Raw genomic sequence first — 24,644 nt, forward strand, 5'->3', positions numbered from 1 at the left:
TGCAAAACAGGTTCTGTGTTGCTACCTGCAGCAGTCAGCAAGGAAGAAAAGGTTAAATAGCTCTTCTGATTGGGGGGGGACACGGGACAGCCGCTTTTGGAGCTATATCTTGAGGTGACAATTGCCTGGCGTTGATTCTAGGTAGTTCCCACCAAAAATTACAAGATACAGACCAAAACAACAGCAGAGTTCCCCTGAGAAGGAACCTGTTGGTGCTGGTCTTTCTTCCCTGAATGCATTGACACAAGTGGAATTTCCACAGGCTCAAGGGATAAGACAGATCTTGGGTGTGCCGATGTACCACTGGTACCCCTAGGCTACGGAGGAGGCCCTGTGCAGGAGGCTGCTAGCTGAGACAACCCCCTTCAATGCCCAAAATTCAGCAGGATGATCCGGAGCAGCGCAGGACGGGGTGGTGGGGTCCAGGAGTTTCACTTGGTGGATGCGTGGTGCAGAGACAGGCAGAGATATTCCCATCAGCTTGGAGGGAGCTGGCCTGGGAACGAGGTGCCCCACGGTGACCTCGGGAGGATGCTGTGCCTGAGTTAATTTGCTCAGCTCGCCGCCTGCTCGCTGGTTTGTTCAGAGCGAGCTCGGGTTTGTCCGCCCTGCCCGGCGTCGTGTGCCAGCTCGACACAAATATAGTGCCTGAGCTAGATTCAAGCAGGGAAGTGAATTCCTGCTTCAGCGGCCTTAATGCAGCCCTTGACCCGTTGGCTTCAGAGGAACTGCTCACCTCTGTGCAGCGCTGCTAGCACACAGCCTTGTGCTGCCGGGACACTTGGTTTCGCGCCAGGCGGGCAAAACTCCAGATGCTGAGAGGGCAGCACCAGGGAGGCAGGAGGAGAAGGTAGGGTAGCAGGGGGTCAGACTTGGCATTGGTGCACTCACTTAAAAGCAGAAGATATCTGAGCGGAATTTGAAATTAGGAATAAGTAACATCGGGGGGGATGGATTTGGAAGGATCTGGCTCTTGGCTCTGCAAGCCCTGCGTTCAGCCTGCTGAAGCTTAAAAAAATCCAAACGTATGAGGTATTTTACACATCTTGTATGACTCTGCGTGTTTGCGTTCAAGTCCAGGGTCAGGAGCCCAAGGCTTGAGGAAGCATCCAGCTTTGCACTGCTGACAAAGGAAGCATTTGCTCTTGACCAACCAGAATGTCAGATAAAAGTCTTTTTCATCTTTCTTTGCTTCTCCCCTCCTTTTTTTTTTTTTTTTGGAAGCTCTAATGGATCTCTTTAATGATGAAACCACTACTATATGTCTTTTTATATTTTAATTTCCCCCCCCTTGGGATAATTTACAGCACAGTGTGGAATCTGAGACAGTTCAAGCTGTGCCAAAGGACCTGGCAACAGGAAGAAACACCGAGCCACTGCGATTTGGATCCATAATACAAGTTATAAAATTTAATTTTAGAAATGCAGCTACTGGGAACTGCTTTTAAATGCACATTTTCCTTCCAGTGGATAAAATGGTCCTGTGTCTTGGTTGAGCTGTTAGGGTGGCTTGAAAGAGTGCTCTGTAGAGTAAGGGACATACAGAGCTCTTCAGAGATCTTTTGCTGCTTATTCACTGATACTCAAAATTGGAAGCTGGATGTTTATGCATGTTTATGTATTAAATACTATGGGGATGTGTGGAATAGGGCACGGTGGATTATTTTGAGGAGGTTTGGGCCCGTCTGTTTCACTGCTGTAGCCGAGTCCCAAGAGGACTCACCATAGGAACAGCACGGGCCACCTCCTCGCAGGGAGGATAGCGATGCAAAGAAAGCTGTAGAAGGCAACTGTTCACGACAAGAAAATGAAAATCGGGAGCAGATAGACAGCAAACTACGGTGTTCAGCAGAAACCAAGGATAATGCCACCTTCTTCAAGGGAACAAGTAGAAAAAAAGATGTTTGACCTCTGGACTAGAGATTTGACATGCATTCCTGTCAGGGTAACAGTGTCCTATGGGAAGAAGGGGAAGGGATAAGCCACAAAGATTCAGGAGGCAGCTGATTTCCTGAGACAAATGCAACGTGCTGAAATGGGATTGGGTGTGGGGGAAAAGGAGGGACGATGACATCCAGTGCTCCACAAGAAGGTCCCCAAGCAGAAGGTATGAAAGTGACATTTTTGGAGCTGGGGATCCTACTCCATAGACTAAGACTAAATACAGGTGGGGTTAGGGTATGTCCTCAGAGACTCATTGCAGTCAGTATCTTGCCCTCCATTTGGAGAGACTGTCTTTGAAAGGACAACTTGTGTGCCAGAGACAGTCTGCTTTTGGGTTTTCTGCTGAAGGACTGTTTTCTGTGCTCTTTAAGAAGAAAAAGACCTATTGGGGGATGGGGGAAAATTACAAAGGAAAGTTTTGATTCCACCTGGTTGGCAACATGGCTGAACTATCCCATTTCAGACATTTCACCAAACACAAGTCTGCTAGGGAGGTTTCCATTTCAGCCCCAAAGCGTGGTGTCAGCAGCCTTCCAGGATAAGATACCCCACTTTTGAGGGATATCTCATAAGACTGGAAACCAATGGACACAGAAGTGGTTTGCAAAGTTGTGACAATAAGTTAGCTGTTAAGAGGGTGGAAAAAGAATTTAAAATTTCTGCTTTTGTCATTGCTTACTGGAGAGCAAGTGCTCCAGCAGACAAGGCATCCCTCTTGTATGCTCTGTGTGCTCTCTTTGTGGTTACAGGTTGACACACAAAGGATCCCAGCGCAGAGAGCAGCCACAGGCAACAGTTAGAAATGCATTACCTTAGACCTTGCGTACCGCTCACTCCTGCTAGCTAAAGCTTATCTTGAAACCAGTGATGAGATATGTCTCTGCCCTTCCAGCTGAATCTGGACGTGCCCTGATGCTGTGCTGGAGCTGGGCCTCTCCAGCACCTTCCTTTTCCCCTAGTGGCCCCACAGGGCCACAGCACCGGAGCATCATGGGGACCGTGCTCCCGAGGGCTGCCCTGGGGGGTGCCGGACCCTCTAACTCCTACGTGGCCATAACCATGTCCGCTGTGCACTGGCCGATGCTGTAACATCAGCATCCACTCTCTTATGGTCGGATGTCTGGCGAGACTTCATGTTTCTGAAGCTCCCGATGCCACTAAGAGAGACTTCATTACTCCAGTTTCAATTCTGCCAGTTTCTGGTGTTTCTTTCTTATTTCTGTCTGGAAATCCATTGCAAAAGGATCCAAAAATGGGATTTGTTTGAGTTTGTTATTTTATAGCCCCAAAGTACTTGTCTAATTAGGTACCTTATGACAATCTGGGATTGAATTTTTGAGGACTTATTCCAGTGCAGGTTTAGCACAGGGGCCACTCAATGTTTACTCATTTTATGCATCCCTGCAGACAGTCCTCCTTTTAGAAATGTCTTCTCTCCCAGTGCAAGTTGTAAGAAGGCACTGCAATTTTCAGAGGACCTGGTTCTTCAGACTAGGCCATGTCTCGGGCTGCCCCACAATACGGTTACAATGAATGACTTGCTTGTGTCTCCTGTTGTTGCAGAGAGGTGGTTTCAGTTTAATTTCAGATGGCTGCTAGCTGGTTAGGTACTTTGCCAGTGGATGAGGGGTTAAAAAAAAAAAGAAAAAATTATTAAAAAATAAAATAAGTCAACAGACCTCATGTATCAGTGAGATTTTCTGATCTTTTTCCCCCCCCTCCCACAATAGGACATCGTCAGAAAATAGATGAGCAGACAAAGCCCGGGAGCTTGTCCTTTTCAGAGCGCCTGAGTGAACTGGAGCAGTTGCGTCGTACGGCCATGAGGGTCAGCCCACACCACCCAGCCCCCACACCCAACCCACGAGCCTCCTTGAACCACACCACTGCTTTTAACCCTCAGCCTCAGAGTCAGATTCAGGGTAAGTACCTGAAATCCTCCCCCCGCTCGCCCACCTCCACCCCCCCAGCGTGTGGAACATGGGGGCTCGCAGGCACTACCCCCTGTCCCTCCATCTCTTCTAGACTCTCCTTGGCAGCCTTTAACAAGTGAGAGCCTTTAATGAGTGAAAGGAGGGGCTTCCTAACATATGTCTGTATTTCTAAAGACCTGACAGATTTTAAGGGGTCCACACTGTCTCGTCTTCCTGGTGTCAGTACAGCTCATGGTGTTTTGTTAACCTCATCTATGCTAGAACCGTAACATCTTGAAAGCCATTGTTTCCTTGCAAAGATGCATTATGCCAGGCCCTTTTCTTTGTGTAGGTGTATTTCTCAATGGCTATTTATCAATTACATTGTGTGCTTGAATGAGAAATACCATCAATGCCTTGCTTTGACCTTCCCCAGGAAGGCAGCAGCAAAGAAAGCTTTGCAAAGTGCTTTGTCTCCTGAAGACGACCTCTCAGTGCTAAGTCATTTCTATGGGCAGGCTGGTTTGAGCATATTTCTGTGGCTAGTGGTTATCCAGTGCATTTTATTTGAATGAAAACCTGCAAAATGGTGACTCAGGAGTCTGATTTCCTCTGAGGCTCAGGCTCAGATGATGCAAGTGAAACCAAGTCATCTGGCTTGAAATTTTATCTGCCACCACTAGAGCTGAGTCTGTCCCTGCTAAAATGAACTCTGTCCCTCGTGTCAGCTGGAACTTGGTGAGCAGTGAATCAGGTCACTAAACCATCAGCTGATCCGTGTTCTGCAAAACACATACCAAAATGCAGATTGATAGTGAGATGCACCTAAAGGGAGGGTGCGGGACAGTATTAATTTTAGCAAGTGCTGTTTCTAATGGAGTTTTCCTTTATTCTTCCAGCCAGAATGAAATGGCCTTAGTCAAGGTTCTCTGCTGGGGTTTTGGGGAGTAATAGTTACCATGAATCAGAATAAATTCTTTTTTCAGCATTTATTTTTAAAACCAGGGTACTCTTTGTTGCATGCAGAAAAGGTTATCGCTTACCTAAGGCAAATGCTTGTTACATCCTTTTATTCCCAGGGCTAGGAAGGTCTTTGGCTTAGTGAAATATACTGCAAATCTGCTGTTGACTTTGCTGTGAGCAGAAGCAGGCATTTTTGAGCAGCATGGGAAATAAATCAACGCATTGTCATGTGCCGTACTGTAGAAAGAGGCAGGCAAAAAGACAGCTGGAAGGACCACCCAGCTCCTTCCCTCCCTGGACCCGTGCCAGGTCAGCTCAGGTGAAGGATCCAGTCCTGCACCTCTCCCAGCCCCTGGCAGTCCCCTCACTTAGTTTTCTGATTGGCAGAGCAAACCACGTTGGGTTTCTCCTGCGCACAGCTCCGTTCCTATAAAAGAAAATGCACATATTATTATGGCTACTCAGCAGCCAGCAGCTACGTGGGTGGAGGTATCAGTCGCAGACTTGCATTCTTCAGCTTCTTGGGAACACTATATGCTTAGCAGAGTATCAGGTTTAACGTCAAGTATCCCTCTTCCCTGGTTCCCTGTGAAAGTCCTTCGCTTGTACAACTTCAGAGCGATAGGCTTTTCACGCTCGGCCAGGGATTCAGCTGCTCTCTCCAGAAATAGTTTTAGTACATTGCTCCACTTTGCTCCTTGCAAACAAGGTTTTAATGCGTTTCGCCTGCGGATGTAGCTCAGAAAATGATAGCAATGGAGCTGCTAACATTTCCTCATTGATACCCTCCTCTTCACCTATAGAGCTGCTTTCTCCCAGTTCCCCTTTCCCTCTGCCTCCAAAATGTGTGCATTATCCGTTGAGCAACTTGTTGAAGCTTGCAGTCACTATCAGTAAAATAAGGCCCAAACTGAAGCCTCCCTCATTTGGGACTGTCTCTGCTGCAGATGCCTTTTAATTTCTAGGGCTCGTCTTTTCCGGGTCATGCTATCACAGCGGGGGAAAAGGGCTGGGGTGGGAAGGAGCTCCAGCACCATTATTTTTTCCTCTGCATTCAAAGTATGACTGGTTTTGGGGCTGATCTCCTGTGTGACCTCTAGGGAGTTGGGCTTTTTAAATTTTTTCTATTTTTAATAAACAGCGCTACATTTCAGAACACAGACCTCCAAAACCAAAACACTTCTGACCTGCTCCATAGTACTGCTATACCTAGCCGCACATCTTTGCATCCTGAAACACTTCTGTTGAAACTGTCTCACTGAAGAGAGAACGGAGGGCTTTTTATATAGGCATACAATAAGGCATAAAACCCCATACATTGCTAACTTCCAAGTAGTAGCATTAAACTTTGCTTTAACTCACACCAGTATGAATCACAGGCTACTTCTTTATTCATCCAAGTCCAATTATCTTTTTTTGAAAAGAAAACTAACTCAAAATAGACATCTCAGACTACTTCTTGGATTTAAAGGGGCAGGTTGCCATGCCACTAAACCACTGTTTATTTGTTGAGGTTTTCATCTATAAAAGGATTGAGGTTAATTTTAACTTCCTATTTTACCAAGTCTTGAATTTAAGCATAAAGCTGCTTGTGTCATGTGTACAAGTCCAAGCAAGTTAAGAGACCATAAATTGCTATAATCGAGTTTTATGCTTCTTTCATATCACAAGGAGGGAGAAAGTACACCTGTTCTTTTAAAAGATCTAACCATAACCAATTCACAGACCAAAGGGGAACAGAAGGGGAGAAAAAGCTTCCACCACATCACACATGGTTTAAGTTGAAAGATTACTTTGTGCCAGGACCAAGCGTATAATGTCAGAGGATTTGACCTACACGCACAGAGTAAGGATATTCAGTTAAAGCTCCAAACCCAGCCAACGCTTCAACCTTAACTCACCCCTTCCTTTGTACAGAGGGAAAAAGAAAATAGACAGAGCCATGTGAGCTGTGCTGGGGTGTTGTTTAGGAAAGTTTAGGTAAGACCCTTGATGAGCATTTAAGTTTTTATATATAATAACTATAAATATATCTATCTATATATTATGGTTGAGTTTCTTCTAACACCAGCCTGAACCAGATACTAAATACATAATTACTAATGTTACAGTGGTTGATGTTAACCAGAGTAGGTAGATCTGTAATTCAAGAGTTTTACATAAATACAAATTTATATGGTTCCTTTACAGTATAATTTTTTTCAGGACCCATAGAAATATTTTAAATGGGTAAGTCATCAGGCCAAGAAGGTATTCTTTTGCAGGCATTAATGCTGAGTTAATAAATTGCATAAATAAATTTCTAACTAGTGGGGTTAGGAATACAATCCTATAATTAAATAACTTCAATTTTTTTTTTCCAAATTAGCCCAAACAATGTTTCCAACTGGTGATTTATTAATTACCCATAGGTTAAAAAAATAAATTAAATAAAGCTATTTCTCCTGTCTAGAGAAAACAAATAATCGTTGTAATCACTTTAAGCTACGTGCTTCTGGTTCTTTTTATGCTTTTATAGCCTTAAAAATATCTGAGTTTGGTTGCTTACATTTTTTTTTTCTTTTTTTTAATTTTGTAACCTTATATGTTAAGTTTCAGCTGGGACCATGCTTTTATGACCAAGTCTAAAATCCCTAGAAACAAGAGGCTGTAATAAACAGATCTTCAGATCTTCAAGCGAAGCAGCAGAATTAGCACCGATAGCAAAGCAAGAGAGATCATTTAAAGATCAGCTCTTTGAATTAGCATGAAACATAACGACTGAGAGATTATTTTGTTACAAGCCAGTCTTTTGTCTTCCTCCAGGTGCAATACGCTTTGTTTTAAGAGACATTTCAAGGTCCTTGCTATCGTAATCTTGTTCCACCAAAAACAGCCCAAGTTTATCAGGGTTCCCATGAACCGGTGAAACACAGGAGTGGAGTCAAGGGCAACGTTTAAGCCTGGGGAATTAAAATGGCTTTGTCCCTACTACGGCTATATCCTGCCCAGAGTTTTAATATTTCCACTTTTAAACCAGCTTAATAGGCTGTAGGTTAATAGAGCTAGAAGCGTTCACAGCACAGCATTTCAGAGCGGGCTTCGATGGGGCTGTCATTCTGCCTCTGCGTTTTGCTGCTGCAAAATGCAGTTTTCAGGCGCTTTTGAGAATCCGAATTGACGTGCTCGTAGCTCCCTGCCAAAACAGATAAACAAGCTCTCAAGATTAGGGACTCGCCAACTCCTTCCGTTGTGCAATACGCTAAATGCCGATATTTTTATGGTCTCTCCGTACACGTCTGCGTCTCCCCATCTTCCCTTAACTCGGCGCGCTCGCAGAGCGAGTACATGGTGCTTTAACAGCGTATCATCCCGTTTCCACTTGATTAACCACCTGACCTCTCCGTCCCAAAATACACTCCCGGCATGTCGAGCGACTGCCGCCTGAGCTTGGCACCCTTCCTATCAGCGTCCCTCCTGCCTCCCCCCGGCCGATGGGGTAGCGGGGAGTGAGTCGCGCCAGCACGCCGGCGGGCAGCCGGGGCAGCGTGGGAGCTGGCAGCGGGCACATCATTTCCAATCAGCGCGGCCAGGGCTGCCAAGCTTCCTGGCTCTGGCGCTTCTCCTGGATGTGCGGGAGCCCTCCTCCCCAGCCCCAGAGTGCAGTTTCCCCACCGTGAGCCAGGTCGCGAATGTTTTGCTAGCAGCCAGGGGAGATCCCCTTCGAGGGAGCTCCCCTCCATCGCACGTCTCCTGGGGCGGGCAGCCAACATGGCGAATGCATGCCGGGAGCCCACTCTGGGCGAGGGGGAGAGATGGTCTTTCTCCTTTCCCCTCTTTTCGACGCCAGTAGCCACCAAAGAGCTCCTGCATGGGGAAAAGGAAGGAGGCGAAGCCACCCCGGTGGCGTGGACCCAGAGCTCAAGTGCCACAGCCACCAGGAGGCTGCAGGAAATTTGTTGAAATAGTGATGTTTTCCAAAAATATTTTGCAAACCAAATCTGTTTAAGTGGAAGGGTTCCAACTGGCTCTATCAAAAAGGAAATTTTACAGAGAGAAATATCTTTTTACTGAAAGTACAATATGTTTCTTTGATTCGCAGTTATTGCTCAGCAGAGAGTACTTTTATATAATGCCATGAGTAACCTCCTCAGTTTTTCTTTTTAGGGGGTACAGTGTCGTTAGTAGCAGACTCACCCTGCTGTCTATTTATTGTGTCATAAACCAACTTGCATCTGAAGAGATGAGCACAGAAGCATGTGAACCAGATTAGCATGTGCAAAACAATTCTTCTTTCATTCAGTCTAATAGAAGTCCACTCTGGGAAAAATCCCTCCTTTTTCACACCCCCTACTAACAAATATATATAAACCTCCCATTTAAGGCTGTCTGAATCCATCCTGTAGCTCTGCAGGCACAGGTCCTCCCATTTTTGTCCAGAGTTTCTTGTGTCGACCAGACTGGAGTATGTCTTAGGAAGGTTGCTCTAAAGCACAAACAAAAAGGGAGCAGCAGCAATGTGACTCTTGCCATCTGCAGAAGCACAAAATTAAGTTGTGTAGCATTTCTGGCCAAATGAGACTTCTCATTTTACTGTGAAAATAACACGCTCCATATTTGTATCTTGGAGAATGTTTGTGAGGCTATAGTGTATACAGAATATATTGTATAGACTAGAAAATATCAGTCTGGTAAAGATACACACAAGATGTGCATAATATAACTAAATAACATGCGGCTTCATAGTGTCCATTTTTTCTTGGCTTCAGCTCTCAACATCGTCTTTTACTCAGTCATTTCATCCCGTGTGCAGATAGGCTCCTGTAAGCAAGAGGCATGTCGCCTGTTTGATTTGTAAAGTTTGTAATGCCCTTTGGGTCCTCTCCAAATTCTAATTTTGACAGGGATAAGATTTTGTTACTGTGACACGTTATCTCTGCCAAGACTTTGCTTATCTGCAGGGCTGGTTGTGCTGTGACACACAAGAGGGGTGGTGATACCCAGCAGGAGCCCAGGAACGAGAGCGGTCCTGAGGAATTCCCTCCATCCAGTGTTAGAAATCTCCTCTCTTCCCTCCTACCCTGCCAGAAGCAGGCCACTAGTTTTGCCATTTTGAGACACCATAGGTGGAATACTGTATTAGTAGCAGTATAGAAAGTTTGAGAAAAATCTCATCTGAGGCCCAGATGAAGTAACGATCATCCAGTGTTCAAGAAAAATTTAATTCAAGTGGCAGCGGGTGCAAAGTGGGGCTGTTAGTATGACAAGAGGAATAAAGACCTTACTTTAAAGAAGAGGTTAGCAGAGCCGGGTTTATTCAGCATGCCAAAACAGAGGCCGAGAGGGAAGATAATTACAGTCAATAAACACAGCAGAGAGGTTCAGCAGGAACTTTCAGAAGGACAGTGTTGGCTCAAGAACAAGTGGTTATTCTCTAAACTGACTGTCAATGAATTTAGGCTGGAAATCAGATGGTTCCTAGGTATCAGAGCAGCCCTGGCAGCCTTCCAGGGGGCTATCAGAGACAGAAAGAGATAATTTAAGATGGATCTTGCTATGTTATGTAAGTGCAGAACACAAGATGCGGCTGGGCTGCAGGGCCCAGGGGATGTTCTCGGGGCCCATATTTTCTTCCATTTGATCAATTCTCTGCACCTGTGGCTTCACCAAGGCGAAACAAGGGACATTTCATTCTCTGGCACAGGCAGAAGGATGCTCAGGGATCTTCTCAACTGTTTGCTCTGTCGGTTCTCAGTGAGAAGATAAAACATTTGCCTGCAAACTCCCGGTGCACTCCTTACTCCCAAGTGGACCACCAGCTCCTCAGCAGTTCTCTGCATAAATCCCACCTGGGATGCAGGCCCAGCCGTCTCTCTGGCACCGGTGCCGGAGACCTCGCACTTTGCCTGCTAAGGGGAAGACTTTTCTCATTTGAGGGTGGCAGGAATCCGTCTTGCTGCCCCCTCCGTGCACCTCAAGGATTCCTCCCCTTCAGCCACAGATTTGTGCCGCCTCCGTCTGTTCCCACTCGGGGCAGAGCGAGGTGAGGAAGCCAGTTCCTCAACACCTGCCCGCATTGCAGGCAGCACGCCCAGCTCCAGGGCATAAGCCTTGCTCAAGAGCCTCCCCTGCCTCCTCACATTCAGCTCTAGAAAAAAAAAAGGGCTTGAAATTGTTTAGCTTTTTCATCAACTTAAGGCACTAATGGAAAGAGTTATGTAAGGGTGTTTAATCCAGAAGATTTCCCAGTGTCGATATATTTAAAAGATACCAATCTTCATATTCCAATTGCCTGGCACTTCCTGAGATTAAAAAAGCAGAAGATAAGGCAACAAATATGTTCTCAGTCCCCAAGCAACATCTCCACTTACGCAAAGTTTTCTTCTGCTTTTTTTTTCCCTTTTGTCCTCCACACAGAGCATCCTAAAGGGTGATTTTAACTAAAGAAAAGGAAATCTTGGTTTTAAAGCAGAAATCAAGAAGTTGAGAGATCTGTATTTCGTTCTAAGATTTGTCAAAGTCATTCTGCTTATCTTTTGGCAAGCTATTTAGAGCTTGATTTTTTACAGCGTATTTAGGAAAACTTAGCACACCAGAAAGGTGTCTTAGTAAGATTTTTGATAGTGCCCAAGCACCTAAGCCACAGAGAAATCAGTGACAGCTGTGGAGATGCTGTTGGAAATCCCTTTAGCTGTCTAGCTGAATGTTTAGGCAGCTATAAAATGTGGCAGCTCGTGCCCAGACACAGTTTTATTTTTCATTAAGCAGTCCATGTCTTTTACCACATGAGAACAACACTGAGCTGATGGATACTGCTAAGAGAAACAGAGCTTGCAGGTAGGGACAAGTATCCCCGGTTCAGTTTTTAACTTGCACAGCAATCCTCTCTGGTTTGTTTTGGTTTGTCATCTTCCACTGAGTATGCCAAAGTCCCTTCTCCGTTATGTCATTGCAAAAGCGGAGCTGCTCTCTAACCCAGTGCAGGAATCTTGTGCCTGCACTGATGCTACCAGCCTAGTGTTAGTGCTCTCGGCGGTCCCTGTGATTGCCAGAGAAAAGAGTGAATTGCTCAGGCTCACTTCTTGCTCCTTTAGCTCTCTCGTGGTACAGCAGTGCTGGAGTCACCCCTCCAAGGTGGAGCCTCTGCCTGTTCTTCTCTCTTCCTCATTTCTGGGGCAAGCAAGAAGGCTCAGCATCTTTCAGAATGGCAGCTTAAATGCAGTGTACCTCAGGGGACATTTCTATCTGCTGTTGAGATTAGCTGGGTCACTAGGCTCTCTTACTTTTCCATGGAAACACCTTTTTCTGGCTCACTGCTTCACTTGCCCCATGCTAAATCTCACCTATGGCATTGGCGTGCTAGAGATGTCTAAAGCAAATATCCCTGCCTGCCCCAGAGGCAGGTGCTTCCACTGTCCTGAACTTTGGATGGCAACGCATGGCTATGTGTTTGATAGCATTTCAGCATTTGAGGCAGCTACTCCTTGGGTTTTGGGTTATTCCTCACTGGCCCTTGAAGCATATTTTTGGCCTTTGAATGGCCCAATTGTGAGGAAGATTAAAAGCGCTGATTGCAAAACTCCAGTAAATAAAATGTCTCTCAGTTCTTTACTGACAAACCCGGTTTCTTTCCATAGCATTCTCCTCTTTAATCCCCTCTTGGCAGAACATGACATGTTTTGATACCAGAGCTCAAATTACCTTCCATGGTAAATAAAACAAACAAAAAATAAATAACAGCTCCTTACCCTAAAAACAAACACCCACTGAAACCAGCTTATTATGCAGCTGATGCTGCCCATGTGCCAAAAGATACCACTTCGATTTTGTAATTGAATGTATTCTTTTCCCTCAAATACTGAATTGAGCCTCTCCAAGCTTGAAATGCTGAGGGGCTAGAGCAGAGTGACCACAGACGCCCATACTATTTGCCATCTAGAAAACAAAGGAGGAGGAAACGAGGAGACCAGCACACCAGTTAGTATTCAAATGTTTGTTTCTGAGGTGAAAACCCCACCTCAGTATACAGAGCCCGCACGGTCTGGGTTGGTGCAGACAGCTAGATTTAGATGGAGTGAAATCAACCCCTCGAGCTCTGCAGGAGGCTGCAGCGGCTACCTGTGCTCATAGCAGCCAAGGGGCTTTGCATTCAGGAGGACTGGCACAATCTCTGCTTTCTTCACCAGTGGGATTGATCCATGGGGCGGGGGGCTTCTTTTGAAGCATCAAGCGCAGACATGCCCTCATCTCTTCTGCTGCCATGCCTTTAACAAGATGTTGCGTCAAGCAGATCTTCTGTACTGATCCCACGTGGTTAGAGGGTTCACAGGGCTCCTTTTACATGACCGAGTACACAGTACGCCCTTAGCAAACTTATTTATAAGTTTTCCCTGTGTATTCAGTATATTACGACCCCTATAAATGGAGATTGTTCACATGCAAAGAACAATGGGCTTGGACATGCTCAGTAAAGCAATCAATTATGTGGGGAAGTGCACATTATATAGTCAAATAGACGATCGTCTCTGTATGACCATTTCCATTCTATTTATACAACTCTTCTCTTAAAAGCATTGAAAAACAAAAGCATATGAAATAGATCCATTAAAAAATTGTGGGCTCGCTGTCAGGGTCAGCTTGATTTCCAAGAATAAATGCTCAGGTCTGTTTCAGAGGTTTATCTATGTTGGGCAAGATACTCAGTTCAAGATCAGTGATTCTGCGAGCTTCCAGGATTTGGTGTTCAACGCCAGGCAGTATCACAGAGGCTGGATATCTGCAAAAAAGAGGTGTTTTGAATGTCTTTGTTTAGGTACCCAAAAATGGAACTGGATCACTAGGTGCACTTTAGAATATAAACCATTGTAGTTTGCATCCTTTGCTTTTTTAAATAATTACAATTATCAGAGCTTTTAGATATGACTTGGCCAGTTTAGGTTCCCTTAGCTTCTGGCAGATCAAATTCAGGTGATAATTACCAACAAAAAGCAATGAAACAAAAAATTCTTTGCACAGCAAAAAGTTATATATTCACTGCTTTATTCATTGATAAGTTTCCAGCATCCAGAGAAGTTGCTGTAAACTGCTACATCCTTTGGCCCACAGGAAAGACAACATTTTGTCAGAAGTGATTCTTTGTTTTATTAGTGTAGTCATGATTTACAGCTAGCTGAGCAAGTGTAGCATTTATGATGATTTCAGTTCTCATTGCATAAAGTTACAGAAGTATATTTAATTTTAAAAATCTCAGGTCCAAATGATGATCCTCATTCTGCAGTAAAGCATGTGAATAACTGCTCAAAAGAATAGTCTCTTTGATATTCTTGAGACCTATATATACATGAGCAATTTTACATGCAAAACCATTTGCAAATTCGAACTCGGTATTAATTAGTTCATGGTAGGTATCCACCAGAAAACAGTACTGCTCTGCCATATGTTATAAAAGTGAACACTTGTGTTAACTTGAAAAGGAACCACACAAAAGGGAATGAGGCATTTCAAGTGAGTGTAAACCAAGATTTGCCAGCTAACGCTCACCTAGATACAAATGGATCGCTAGCGTATCGTCATTTTTACCCCTCCTCTGCAAATACTTTTTTGAAAAGCTCTCTTTCAGCTTCCTTCAGCTTTTAAGCGCATACCTGGGTGTTTGTGCCAGGCTCTTGTGCTCCCCAGCCTCCCCCCTTGCGAGCCCTCTCCTATTGCCCGGCCAGCAGATAAGCCCTGCAGGTGGATGCAGTAGGGGACCAGCCTGGGACCCGCAGGAGCCAGCCCTGGCCCAGGGAAACCTCCTGCGAGTCCCCCTTTTTTCTCAGCAAGGGACCGTGAGCGCTGCCTGTCCACCTTACGAAATGCAAGAGCCCCGTGTGCTCCCCGAGGACGGAGGAACTGGAGAAGGGAAAAGGACTTGCAGCTGGGGTCAAGGGCAGCTAAACCTGAGCTGCCCGGGCATAGGGAGAAACCAGGTGGAGTGGGGTTCTCCAGACGCCTCGGGCCCCGTGGAGGGCCCGGCCATCACTAGCGCATCTGTGGGTCGCCCACGGGTGACCGAGTCCGAGGTGGCAGGGTGCCACATGGCACCTCCCCATGCATGTGTCGGAGCCTGGGGGAGGAGCGGGAGGCCACCAGCGTTGCCCTCTCTTGCCCTCACCGTGGTGACTAACGCGGCCAAACATAGAGCAGGGACTAGGCTGAAGCAGGTAGAAAGAAAATAAAGGCAGAGAGGAGAGAGTGTGAAAACAGGTTTTCCTGGAAAAGGGAAGGAAATATATCCATGGAAAAAAGAAAGAAAGAAAGAAAGAAAGAAAGAAAAAACAGCTGTGCTAATTCTTGTGCTTGTTTGATCATGTTCAGAGCCTCCTAAACTCCCATGGAAGGGAACGGTTTTGTTTCGTGAGGGTGGTGCATACTGAGTGCATGTCCATGTGATTTTTGTATTTGTACATTAAACATTTCCCCAAGATGTAATTCCTTCCCTCCTGCACTTGGAATAAAGTGACTTTACAAGAAGGACTGCCTCCAAACAGCAAGCAAAGGAGGGCTGTTGGGGCAAGATAGGGCAAATGTAAATGTGTCTGAGCTAGCTGCTCCACCCAGCCTCTCATCTTTATATGAAAAAAAAAAAAAAAATGTTTCCAATAACCGAAACAGGCAAGGTCTGATCTGCACAGACGGTCTGCAGGCATTTGCCCAAGAAGCTGACGGTTGGCTGGTACATCCTCATCTGATTTATGTTGTGTGTGTGTTAAGCCTTAAATTGTTGAGTCTCTGGCTGGCTGCAGTGGTATTACTGGATGGTTGGTGTATGTTTTCAGCTCACAGAGCTGGCTCTGATACTGGGGTTGTTGGCACTGAATCAATTCCAATCTCACACCTGTCTGAGACAATGAAGGCCTTGTTGCACACATCTCCACCAAAGGCTGTCATACAACTTATTTTTCACATTTGAAGAAGAAGGAAAAAAAAATAAGGGGAAGACTGAGGAAATGCTGTCTCCTCACAAGACACGTTCCCTATGCGTGGATGCAGCATGCCCTTCATTTCTTTATGGGAAAACATATTTACAAAACAAAGCCAGTGGAGTGCTTATGGAAAGTATAGCTTAATCCTGGCAGTTCAATGTGACTAAGGCTTGGTGTCCAGGGACTTAGTCTGTAGGACCTTGCCTGGTGGATTAAGCATGGGAGACAGGCACCTAGTTTGTCACACTCTTACTGGAAAGCTCACCTCCAGCTGTTAGTGCTATTAGTAGCTTCTTATCAGTGTTCCTAGCACCTGTGCCATTTACCTAGCATTTGGGGGCAATTTCTTGACATCTCAGAGGTTGTGAAAGGTGCTGGGCTCAGATGCCAGCGTGGCTGAGATCCTCTGCTTCCTGGCACTGAAGCCATTCAGCCTGGGTGGAGGATCAGCCTGGCTCCAGACACCATTCACTCCTGAGTTGAAGGCAGGAGTCTTGTCTTTGTCTTGGTCATCCATCTTTGCCCTTGTAGTCTCCCTTCATCCACTCTTCCTCCTCCAGTTCTGTTGCACAGATGTCTTAGATGTGCAATCCTCTGGAAACTGTAATGTTTTAGAGGCTTTTCCTGCCCTTGCAGGTTTTTTTCCATTTACTATGTTAATGGCAATTTTTCACCAACTCAGACAGGACACACGTGGCTGAGCATTTCCTTGGAGTGGGAGTTCGCTCCCTACTGCTGAAACAGCCAGAAAATGCAGAGTGGCCTTCCAGACTCTCCCCACATACCTGTTTGTCATGTACCAGCAAAGGCTAACTGAGCCTGCTGATTCAGCAGAACTGCTGCGGTGCTGTTAGTGACTGGGTCCACCTGTCCAGGGGAAGGACTGGTTGTGCAGTTCAGAGGCTTTCCTATGTCCTTTTTCTACACTTTCTAGCCCAATCTCCTTCATTTTTGCCAGGCCCATCACTGGTTGCATCACCGGGACTGTGCAGATGGGAGTGGGTAGATGGAGGGCTGGGTAGAAGGGGTGGCATGAAATGCAACACAGTCTTGTGTTCTCGTTCCTCCTCATCTTGACTTTTGCAGTCTCCATTCTTTACCCCAAAACATCTTTCAAAGAGGAATGTGGGAAGGAAAAAAGGAGGGAGTGAGGTCCTGCAACCCTGCTCGTATCCAGTGAGTTTTGAAAGGTGCAGAATTAGACCAAAAGACAGCTCTTCTGCCAATGTAAGTTGGCCTTGCTCTACTAACTAGGACAGCTGAGGATCTGCCCTTGCACCTTGTTGGGGTGGTCTTCAGCATAAAAATAAATGATTAGCTATGTAATGAATGAATATAAAGACAGATGGTGAAGTATACTTCTGTTGGTACTTGCATGCCTTTGTTTAAGAATACAGAAAAAGGCCCTGCGGTGATGAAATGCAGACGGGAGCGTGATGTTATCTTGCACCTATAAACCTCGCTCTGAGTCCACTGGTGGCCACTATCCAGAACTGCTGAGTTCAGACACACTGGCTTGTACTAAGTAGAAATGGCGCTTTCAGTCTTCAGTAAACAGCATTTTTGCCGCAGGGCCCAAATCCTTCAAACATTTGCCTAGGTAATTGTCTGTTTTTGCCTTCTAGTGTCTCATCATCAGCTTATCTGTAAGTTCAGACTGGCTAAATGAGCATGTGAGGATGGGGAAGAGCTGCTGGAGGATGGGGGAATAAACCATTTCATATTTAATTCACTGGCAGGAGACACTAATGTGAGTGCAGCTAAGCGATCATTTTAGGATCACGTTGGGGAAAAAATGAGTAATACAGCATATTAATTTAAACAGATTAAAGAGCTGCACAAATAAATGAAGGGGGGTTTGTTTTATTTCTCTGGCAGTCCCAAAATATCAACAACTGCAAAACAACAACAGCAAATATATAATTTCTGGTTGAATTTCAATGAATTGTGTGTTGCCAATTTTTAAAATTGTGAAAATGTAGACAAAAAATATTTCAATTAGGGCAATTTCTGAAGTTGTTTTTTTTTTTTCCCTGACCAAGCCAACAATCTGTAACCTACAATAACCTTGTTTCTTGCCATCACATTGAAATTTTACATTAAATGTAAATGCCTTCTTTGGTCTTACTTTTACTGTTACTTAAATAATTATTTAATATTTGCTTACATGTCATGATTATGTTTAGCTTTGAGATAGTTTTTTATACAGGAAAAAGTTCCTTTTGCTTATAATGATTACTTGTGATCTTACTCTCCATGCCACAGTTGTCTAAAACTGCTCAGTTCAGCACATTCAGTGGAGTTTAGCTGTGTTTAGCTAAGTTTCTAAAAAGTTTTTGATGTGTCAGTGTTTCATAGGTTTGCAACTGCTAACAGACAACAATAATTTTACATATTTCTGAGCAGACAGGCTAGTCACAGGGTGTAATTTGAAAAGAGGTTATAGCAAGCTAGACTTTTCAAGCCGTTCAGAAGTGTTTAGTATATTAAAAGTTAATTTTTAAGCTGTTTAATAGAGAAAGTGAAACAAAACTGTTATTTGTGTAAAACATCACACACTTCCTATTCCAAAAAGAAATCTTCCTCAGTGTAGCAACACAACAGCTGTTTGTTGGTTAATACTGGGAATTACTTTATTTCTTCCACACTGGGACATTTTGCAACATTTGACATGTGTTGACACTTCTTTTCTATACTGGATTACAATTTTCCTTCAACACTGTTATTCCTTACTCCACCCATTCTGGTAGCACCTACGTGCACACAAACCAGAAATTACGACTGGGATGTAGGTACACAAAATTTGGGGCCGCAGCGCACACTTCCAAGTAGCCTGGTTGTCCCGGGTCCCCTGCAGGAGGAACTCCAGGAGAAGGGGCAGGGAGGTGTGCGGGAGTTGGGGCATCAGCAGGCTCCCCCCAGGTCTCCTCCAGGCATCACTGCCCTGATAGGTGGCACAGGCGCATCCCCCCTGTTGGGGGCAGACCCCTCTCCGACCGCCCCGATGGAGAGTCCGTGTCCCGGACATTGCTGGCTGAGCCCTGCATGTTCAAAGCCCTGCACCTGCTTATTCAAGGGTCTCGGTTTTGGCACCTTGCTTTGGAAGGACTGCCGAGGGGCTTCAGCCCTGCAACAGCTTCTCTGTGTGTTGATTTCCTGAGTTTCTGCTTGGCATCTTCAGTAGCACTAAAGAGAGAAGCACTTTTAACTTCAAAGCTTATGCTGCCTCTATCTTGTGCCCTTCAGATTTAGATCTAGCTTGCTCTGAAATCAAGCAGTGTAACATTTAAATATGGCCAGCAGAGCGACCGTGCAAGCTGAGCTGGACCTAGTGCATGTTTTGAGCACTTCTGCTCCCGCAACAGTGGCAAAGGGTTGAACACAGAGATGAGTCTTTACCTTCCTTTTATTCCTTCTTCCTCTGTCTGTACTTCTCCAGCCCCTCTGATTCAGGGGGGGAGTCAGGAGATGTCCTGCTGCCACCCGCCGGGGCCATAGGTCGGGTGGAATTGGTGATGGCCGCAGCGCGGCAGGATGCTGCATTCCTCGGCTACACAGCAAGTGCCAAGGGATTTCGTAAAGGAAGCAAAGCATTTCTTAAACGGTATTTTAAATGTATTTCTGGACTGAATGCCCCTGACAACCCAGTGAGTTGGGGCTTTCAGCACATACTTCTGGGCTTGACTCATTTTCCATTTCAGTTTTGCAGATCTCCTCAAAACCAGCTTGACAGTTTAGAGGAGCAGATCATTTAATAGAGTTTTCAACAAGTCCATTTTACTTTAGTACTGTAATGAGCAACAGTTTCTTAGTTACCTCCTTTTTAAAAAAATCCATGCATCGTTCTAAGTCAAACTGACTTTACAAATATATGTTCACATGAAGAAGACCTTATTTCACCTTGTAAATCAAAGCTGCACTCTGGAGAGAGGTTTCATACCACTGGGCTCAGTATCATTTTTCTCAAGGTGACCTCAGTTGTTAAAGTATGAAGGTTGCATTTGATATGTCACTTACTTTCTCTAAGTCAATAAAATGAACCAGTGTGTCTTTAGATCATCAGAGATCTGCTTATTACCAAAAGTTGTTTTAATCCTGATTTGTGTTGGAATTTAAAAGAATCCAAGCAGATTTCATTTTCCATCCTGAATAAGGGTTTGGAGGGTGATACTCCACTGTGTGTGCAGAGTGCCCCTGGATGAATTCTACTTTATTAGTTTATAGGCTTTCTTCTGAGCACTTGGGATGAGATCATGAAAGTGTAAATGACTGTTATCTTCAAAGGCCTCTTTTATACTGACAAAACTCCACCTTACCGACTTGTATTAATAATCTATTGCAGTCCTAATTAGTTCACATCAAGGTCAGTGTTTTGTGGTGGATAAAATGACTGTAAGCTCCAGAGAGTAAGTTTCTTCTTCCACTACTTTCATGTTGAAAAAGAGGAGGGAGCACTGAAAGTGTAAAAGAAGAGATTGATGAGGACTTTTTGTTTATCTGTAGGCTAAAGAACTTTAATATGGAGTAATTAGTTCACATCATCAGGAGCAACCTGTAAGATACCTGAAGCCACATTGTAGTCATCCCTTTATCACTGTGGCCCCCAGTGGACTGCAGAGACTTCCTCATTCAACTCTGCTCTTTTTTTAATGGCGTCGGTTTTCCAGTGGGAATAATCCAGCCAAAGAACTTTCAGCCTCATATTTAATTGTCTCGAAATGTAGACACAAAGCTAGGAAATGCTTCACTGTAACACGACCTCATGACTGCCTTCTCGAACACCCTAAGGCAGAGTCCCGCTCAGGCAATGGCTCTGGGGCTGGGCACCAGGGTATCAGCAATCCCCTCGCAGGACCAGCAGGGTCAGGTCCAGCCCACAGGCATGGAGGGTATTGCCCTAGAGAGGAAGGTGCGGATAATCCTCTGTCTGCAAGTAGTGACTCAACGTGACTTCCAGGTCCTGGCCCAGGAGATATCTCTCCACTTCCTTTGGTCTTGCTCCACCCCATGAAAGAGAAACTTTGGAGGTATAACCAGGCTGGGATTCATTTCACCTAACTTTAGACATCCGTGTTTCATGTGTCTCTGTGTGACACAGTCATCTGGTATCCCTGCGATCGGGGAGAGAAACAGCTGTTCTTCGGGTGTGATTCACCCGCCTGCCTTGGCTTAGATGTCTCCCTTCGGATGAAATGACTTGCACCCCACAAGCGTCTCTTTTACCTTGTTGGCAATAAAGTCTAGAGTCTAGACAAGTAGCTCAGAGGTAGACACCTACATTGTACATCTCTCAGGTGGGATGAATCCTCCCCTGAGAGCCAGGACACCAGGAGACAGCATTACACTTTGTACACAATTAGCACCATAGTTCTGTGTCTGCATTTCCAGGGCATGAAATACCTGCCCAAGGCAGGCTGAAAGCAGCTGCTCTCACCAGCAGCAAGGTAGTGAGGTGGGCTAATTGACCTGCTTCTCGGTGAACATTGTACCCACCTGAGCCCTACGCTTCAGGTAGAACACTTTCAAGATGTGAGCTAACTAGGACAAAGTGGATACATCTACCCCAAGCTGTTTTTACAGGTGAACTTTCCCCGCCGGGGTGACATCAGGTAATTCGCATGTGCTCTGACTCAGCCAAGCACTGAGCTCTGTGCCCCGAGTGCTCTGCTGAGCTGGAGCCGTGCTTTCTGCATGCATCAGTTCTCCGTCTGCTAGAATGAGGATTGCAATAACACCCTTCCTCAGAGGGCAGCGTGAGGATCAAGGAATTAATTAGCTGGGAGGCGATCACGTACTAGTGAGGTTCAGGGAAAGGCACAGAGGAGAGCAGTAGCTGGGACCTAGAGCAGCAGAAGGGAGAAGCTGGGGAGAGGACAAGCGGGATAGGAACAGAGGTGCTCTGTTGTCCGGCAGGGTTTGTCATATGGACCCTGGCAGCAGGTCAGGGGAAGCTGCCACAGTCCCCATACGATTCCCCTCCAGACTTGGAGAGACGTGATTTCTAGGTGAATTTACCGAGATGGACAAGGGAGCAGTAACACGCCCCATAGGTCCCATCCCCTGGTGCCTGTACAGGTCACCATAGATCATACGCCCTCCCAGCAGCACACAACCTGCTCTCTCCCTAGTGCCTCAGAAGTGAGAGGAAACCACAGTGCCAGGCAGCAAGTAGACAAGTGTGTGTGCATGTACACACGTGTATGTGTACATACACGTGTGTACGTGCTTGTACTGGTATCCTTCTGCCCAAGCCATGGGGCTCTCTGCATCGCATCACCTCTCAGGCTGGGCACAATATGATGAAGGGTGAAGTCTGCTCACCGCCAACATCCACATGGTATCTGTCCCTGATTTCCTCACTGTTTCAGTTTGTGCTTTAGCAGTACGCTTAGAGATAGGGAAGAACACTGCAGCAGCATCAAGTCTGGCGGCATGTCTCCTCCAGGGGAGCCAAAAGAGTGGAAGGTCAAGGTTGAATTCTTTTACTTCATTCCTTATTGATGCGAAGAGGGAGGGAAGAGGAGGATGGGTGGTGGAATGGAGTCTCCCTCTTGAACAAATAACTGCAGCTCTCCAGGGTGACTCATACCTCTGAAGACAAAGAACAATGCATCTTCAATTTGCAAAACTCAGCTTTCCAACTTCTGCATGTCACTGGCACCCAGAGACTTTGCAGTTTGCCCATAATGCCATCACGTTCTTCAAAGCAGCAGTGACGCCAGCCCAGAAGGAGTGTGCTTACTCAGGAGGAGAGATGGTTTATATTTCATTTGAGCAGCTTATGTACTAACCTGCTAGGGCAGCACATAACGTTGATTGTGAAATCAGAGTTTTTCACAGTTTGGTATTTGGAGTTGTCTGCACTTCCTGATTCTGGCACCAAGTTAGCAATGAGACCTGAGAGGTTTTTTAGGTGACCCCTACCCCACAGCCAGTTGCCATTAACTAAAATGCTACTTGTTTATTTACAGAGCATTATGCATATACGGTTCTGCTAGTCTAGGCAGCTAATTCAGGCAGCTTTAAACTGGATGGAATACACACTTCTCCTTCTATCTCCAAAATATACACAGCTAGAACAGGTCCTTTCTCCTGCTGCCTTTGGTGTCATCTCCAGGTATCTTACTGTCATTGGAGCACTGACTTTCTTGACATGGACATGAAAAGAGTGAAAGAAATTCAAACAAACCATTAGGATGTATTGTTTGGTTTTCTCCCTTCCCTGCCATCTGTTTCTAAAGAAAAGCTAGCAAAACATCTTCATGTAAGACCTCAGTCTTTCACTACATTCAGCACTGGAGGACTGATATTCTCAGAGGCACTGGCAGATTTGCATAATTTTTGTCCTCAAGACCCTTTCTAGTGCAGTGCTGAAAAGAAACGAGGTAACACAGAAGATGAGTCAGGGGTAGATGATGCACAGAAACTGAATGCAAAGTACTGAATGAACAGTAGAAATGGTGCTCTGCACCCCAGCACCTAATCATACCACTCTTTGTCTGTGGTTTGCCATGATCTTTACTATATGCTCAATCCTTCTCAGGGGCTGGTACCCTCCTGTATATCCATGCAGCACCTAGCATGCTTTAGGAATTTCTGCATCAACTCTAAGCACCGCAGCTAGAGCAAACAGCCTCAGCAACTGGATTTTGAAAAGTTTCTGCTTGAGGCTGATTTTTTTCTTCTTTATTCTCGAGAGTGCGATGCCTCAGTGTGGAGAAACTGCCTCATTCTCCTAGCCCACAGGCAGACTTTTAGAGGCTCAAATGCCTCTAGAACTTCTCTAGCCTTTGCAATGCTTCACAAAACCACAGTAATACTGAAATAAAATGAAAGCAAACATTGAGGCAGGAGGTCATTGCCAAAGATGTCTCTCCCGGGGAATAGCTGGGGATTTGGGTGGCTTTTCCACCCCCTCCCCACCTTAAAAATTTCCAGACACGCGACATATCTGTCACTGTCGTTCTCAATCAGAATAAGTCCTGTCACCTGTTAGCAATCTAAAAGGGGCTTTTCAAGGCTGTGGAGAGGAGTGAATGCTCATCTCCTATAAATTTCCAGTAGAAATTAGAAGACTTTGAAAAACTTTCCCTGCAGGCAAATCAGAGCTCGCACCCACCTCTGTGAAACCTGCAGGTCTCCCAGCTGTTGCACTGGGAGGTGGCTCTGTGGTGTGACAGTGGTTTCCACAGCCTGGCACACAGAGGGAAACCACCCTGCAGGGTGAAGTAGCTGCTGGTGGAATTTTACAGTTTGTGCTGTAATTTTCCAGCTCCTCATGTTCCAGTGCTGAGAGGTATGAGAATACCAGCCTTGTGCGGCTGCTGCCACTGCCAGTGATGAACTTGTCCTTTGGAAAGTCCCCCTTATTTAAGCTACTGACTAATTCCTTCAGCTGCTGGGAGATGACACACCTTTTCGCGGTGCTGCATTGGGCTGAGGATTTGCTGGGTCCTGAGTGAGGGAGGGAGATTGAGTCATTTCAGATGCCTTGCTTCAGAGAGACACTAGGTCAGACTTATGCAGGAACCATATCACGGTCCCTTGTGCTTCTCACACCTTCACCTGCAGCTGCTGGGGCTAGGAGGTAATGCAATAAGGCAAGCAGGAAGAAGAGGCAGAGACAGGCATGTAAGAGGTGTTGGCAAAGCGGGGAAGGAGGAAAGACTGCGTTGAAGTTTTTAGGCAGGCGGCATCTTTCTCTTGAGCACAAAACTACCCAGAGTATTTCTGTGCTCATAGTCCGTTTCCTCTATTAAGCAAGACACCTCTCTGAATGAACAAGTCTCATCAAGACCATTCCTGCCTTACACTCAAAGGAAAGTAAAGTCACACTATAAAAAGTGTTTCCCTTTGGAAAGATTAGCAAATCAGACTCGGG

General features: G+C 45.5%; 1 protein-coding gene across 4 annotated transcripts in view; it reads left to right on the forward strand.

The window, feature by feature from the left end:
- Positions 1-24,644, forward strand: part of RUNX1 (runt-related transcription factor 1) — a 169,690-nt gene that overhangs the window by 134,348 nt on the left and 10,698 nt on the right. For 2 of the 4 annotated variants that reach the window (XM_010580359.1, XM_010580358.1), the window contains exon 6: positions 3,675-3,866. The exons of the other annotated variants lie outside the window; for them this stretch is intronic. In XM_010580359.1, the coding sequence (XP_010578661.1) occupies positions 3,675-3,866 (192 nt within the window). The remainder of the gene's footprint in view (positions 1-3,674; positions 3,867-24,644) is intronic. 4 annotated transcript variants of the gene reach the window in all.

This window comes from Haliaeetus leucocephalus, unplaced genomic scaffold (assembly GCF_000737465.1).
Source record: "Haliaeetus leucocephalus isolate CR32 unplaced genomic scaffold, Haliaeetus_leucocephalus-4.0 Scaffold702, whole genome shotgun sequence".
NCBI lineage: Eukaryota > Metazoa > Chordata > Aves > Accipitriformes > Accipitridae > Haliaeetus > Haliaeetus leucocephalus.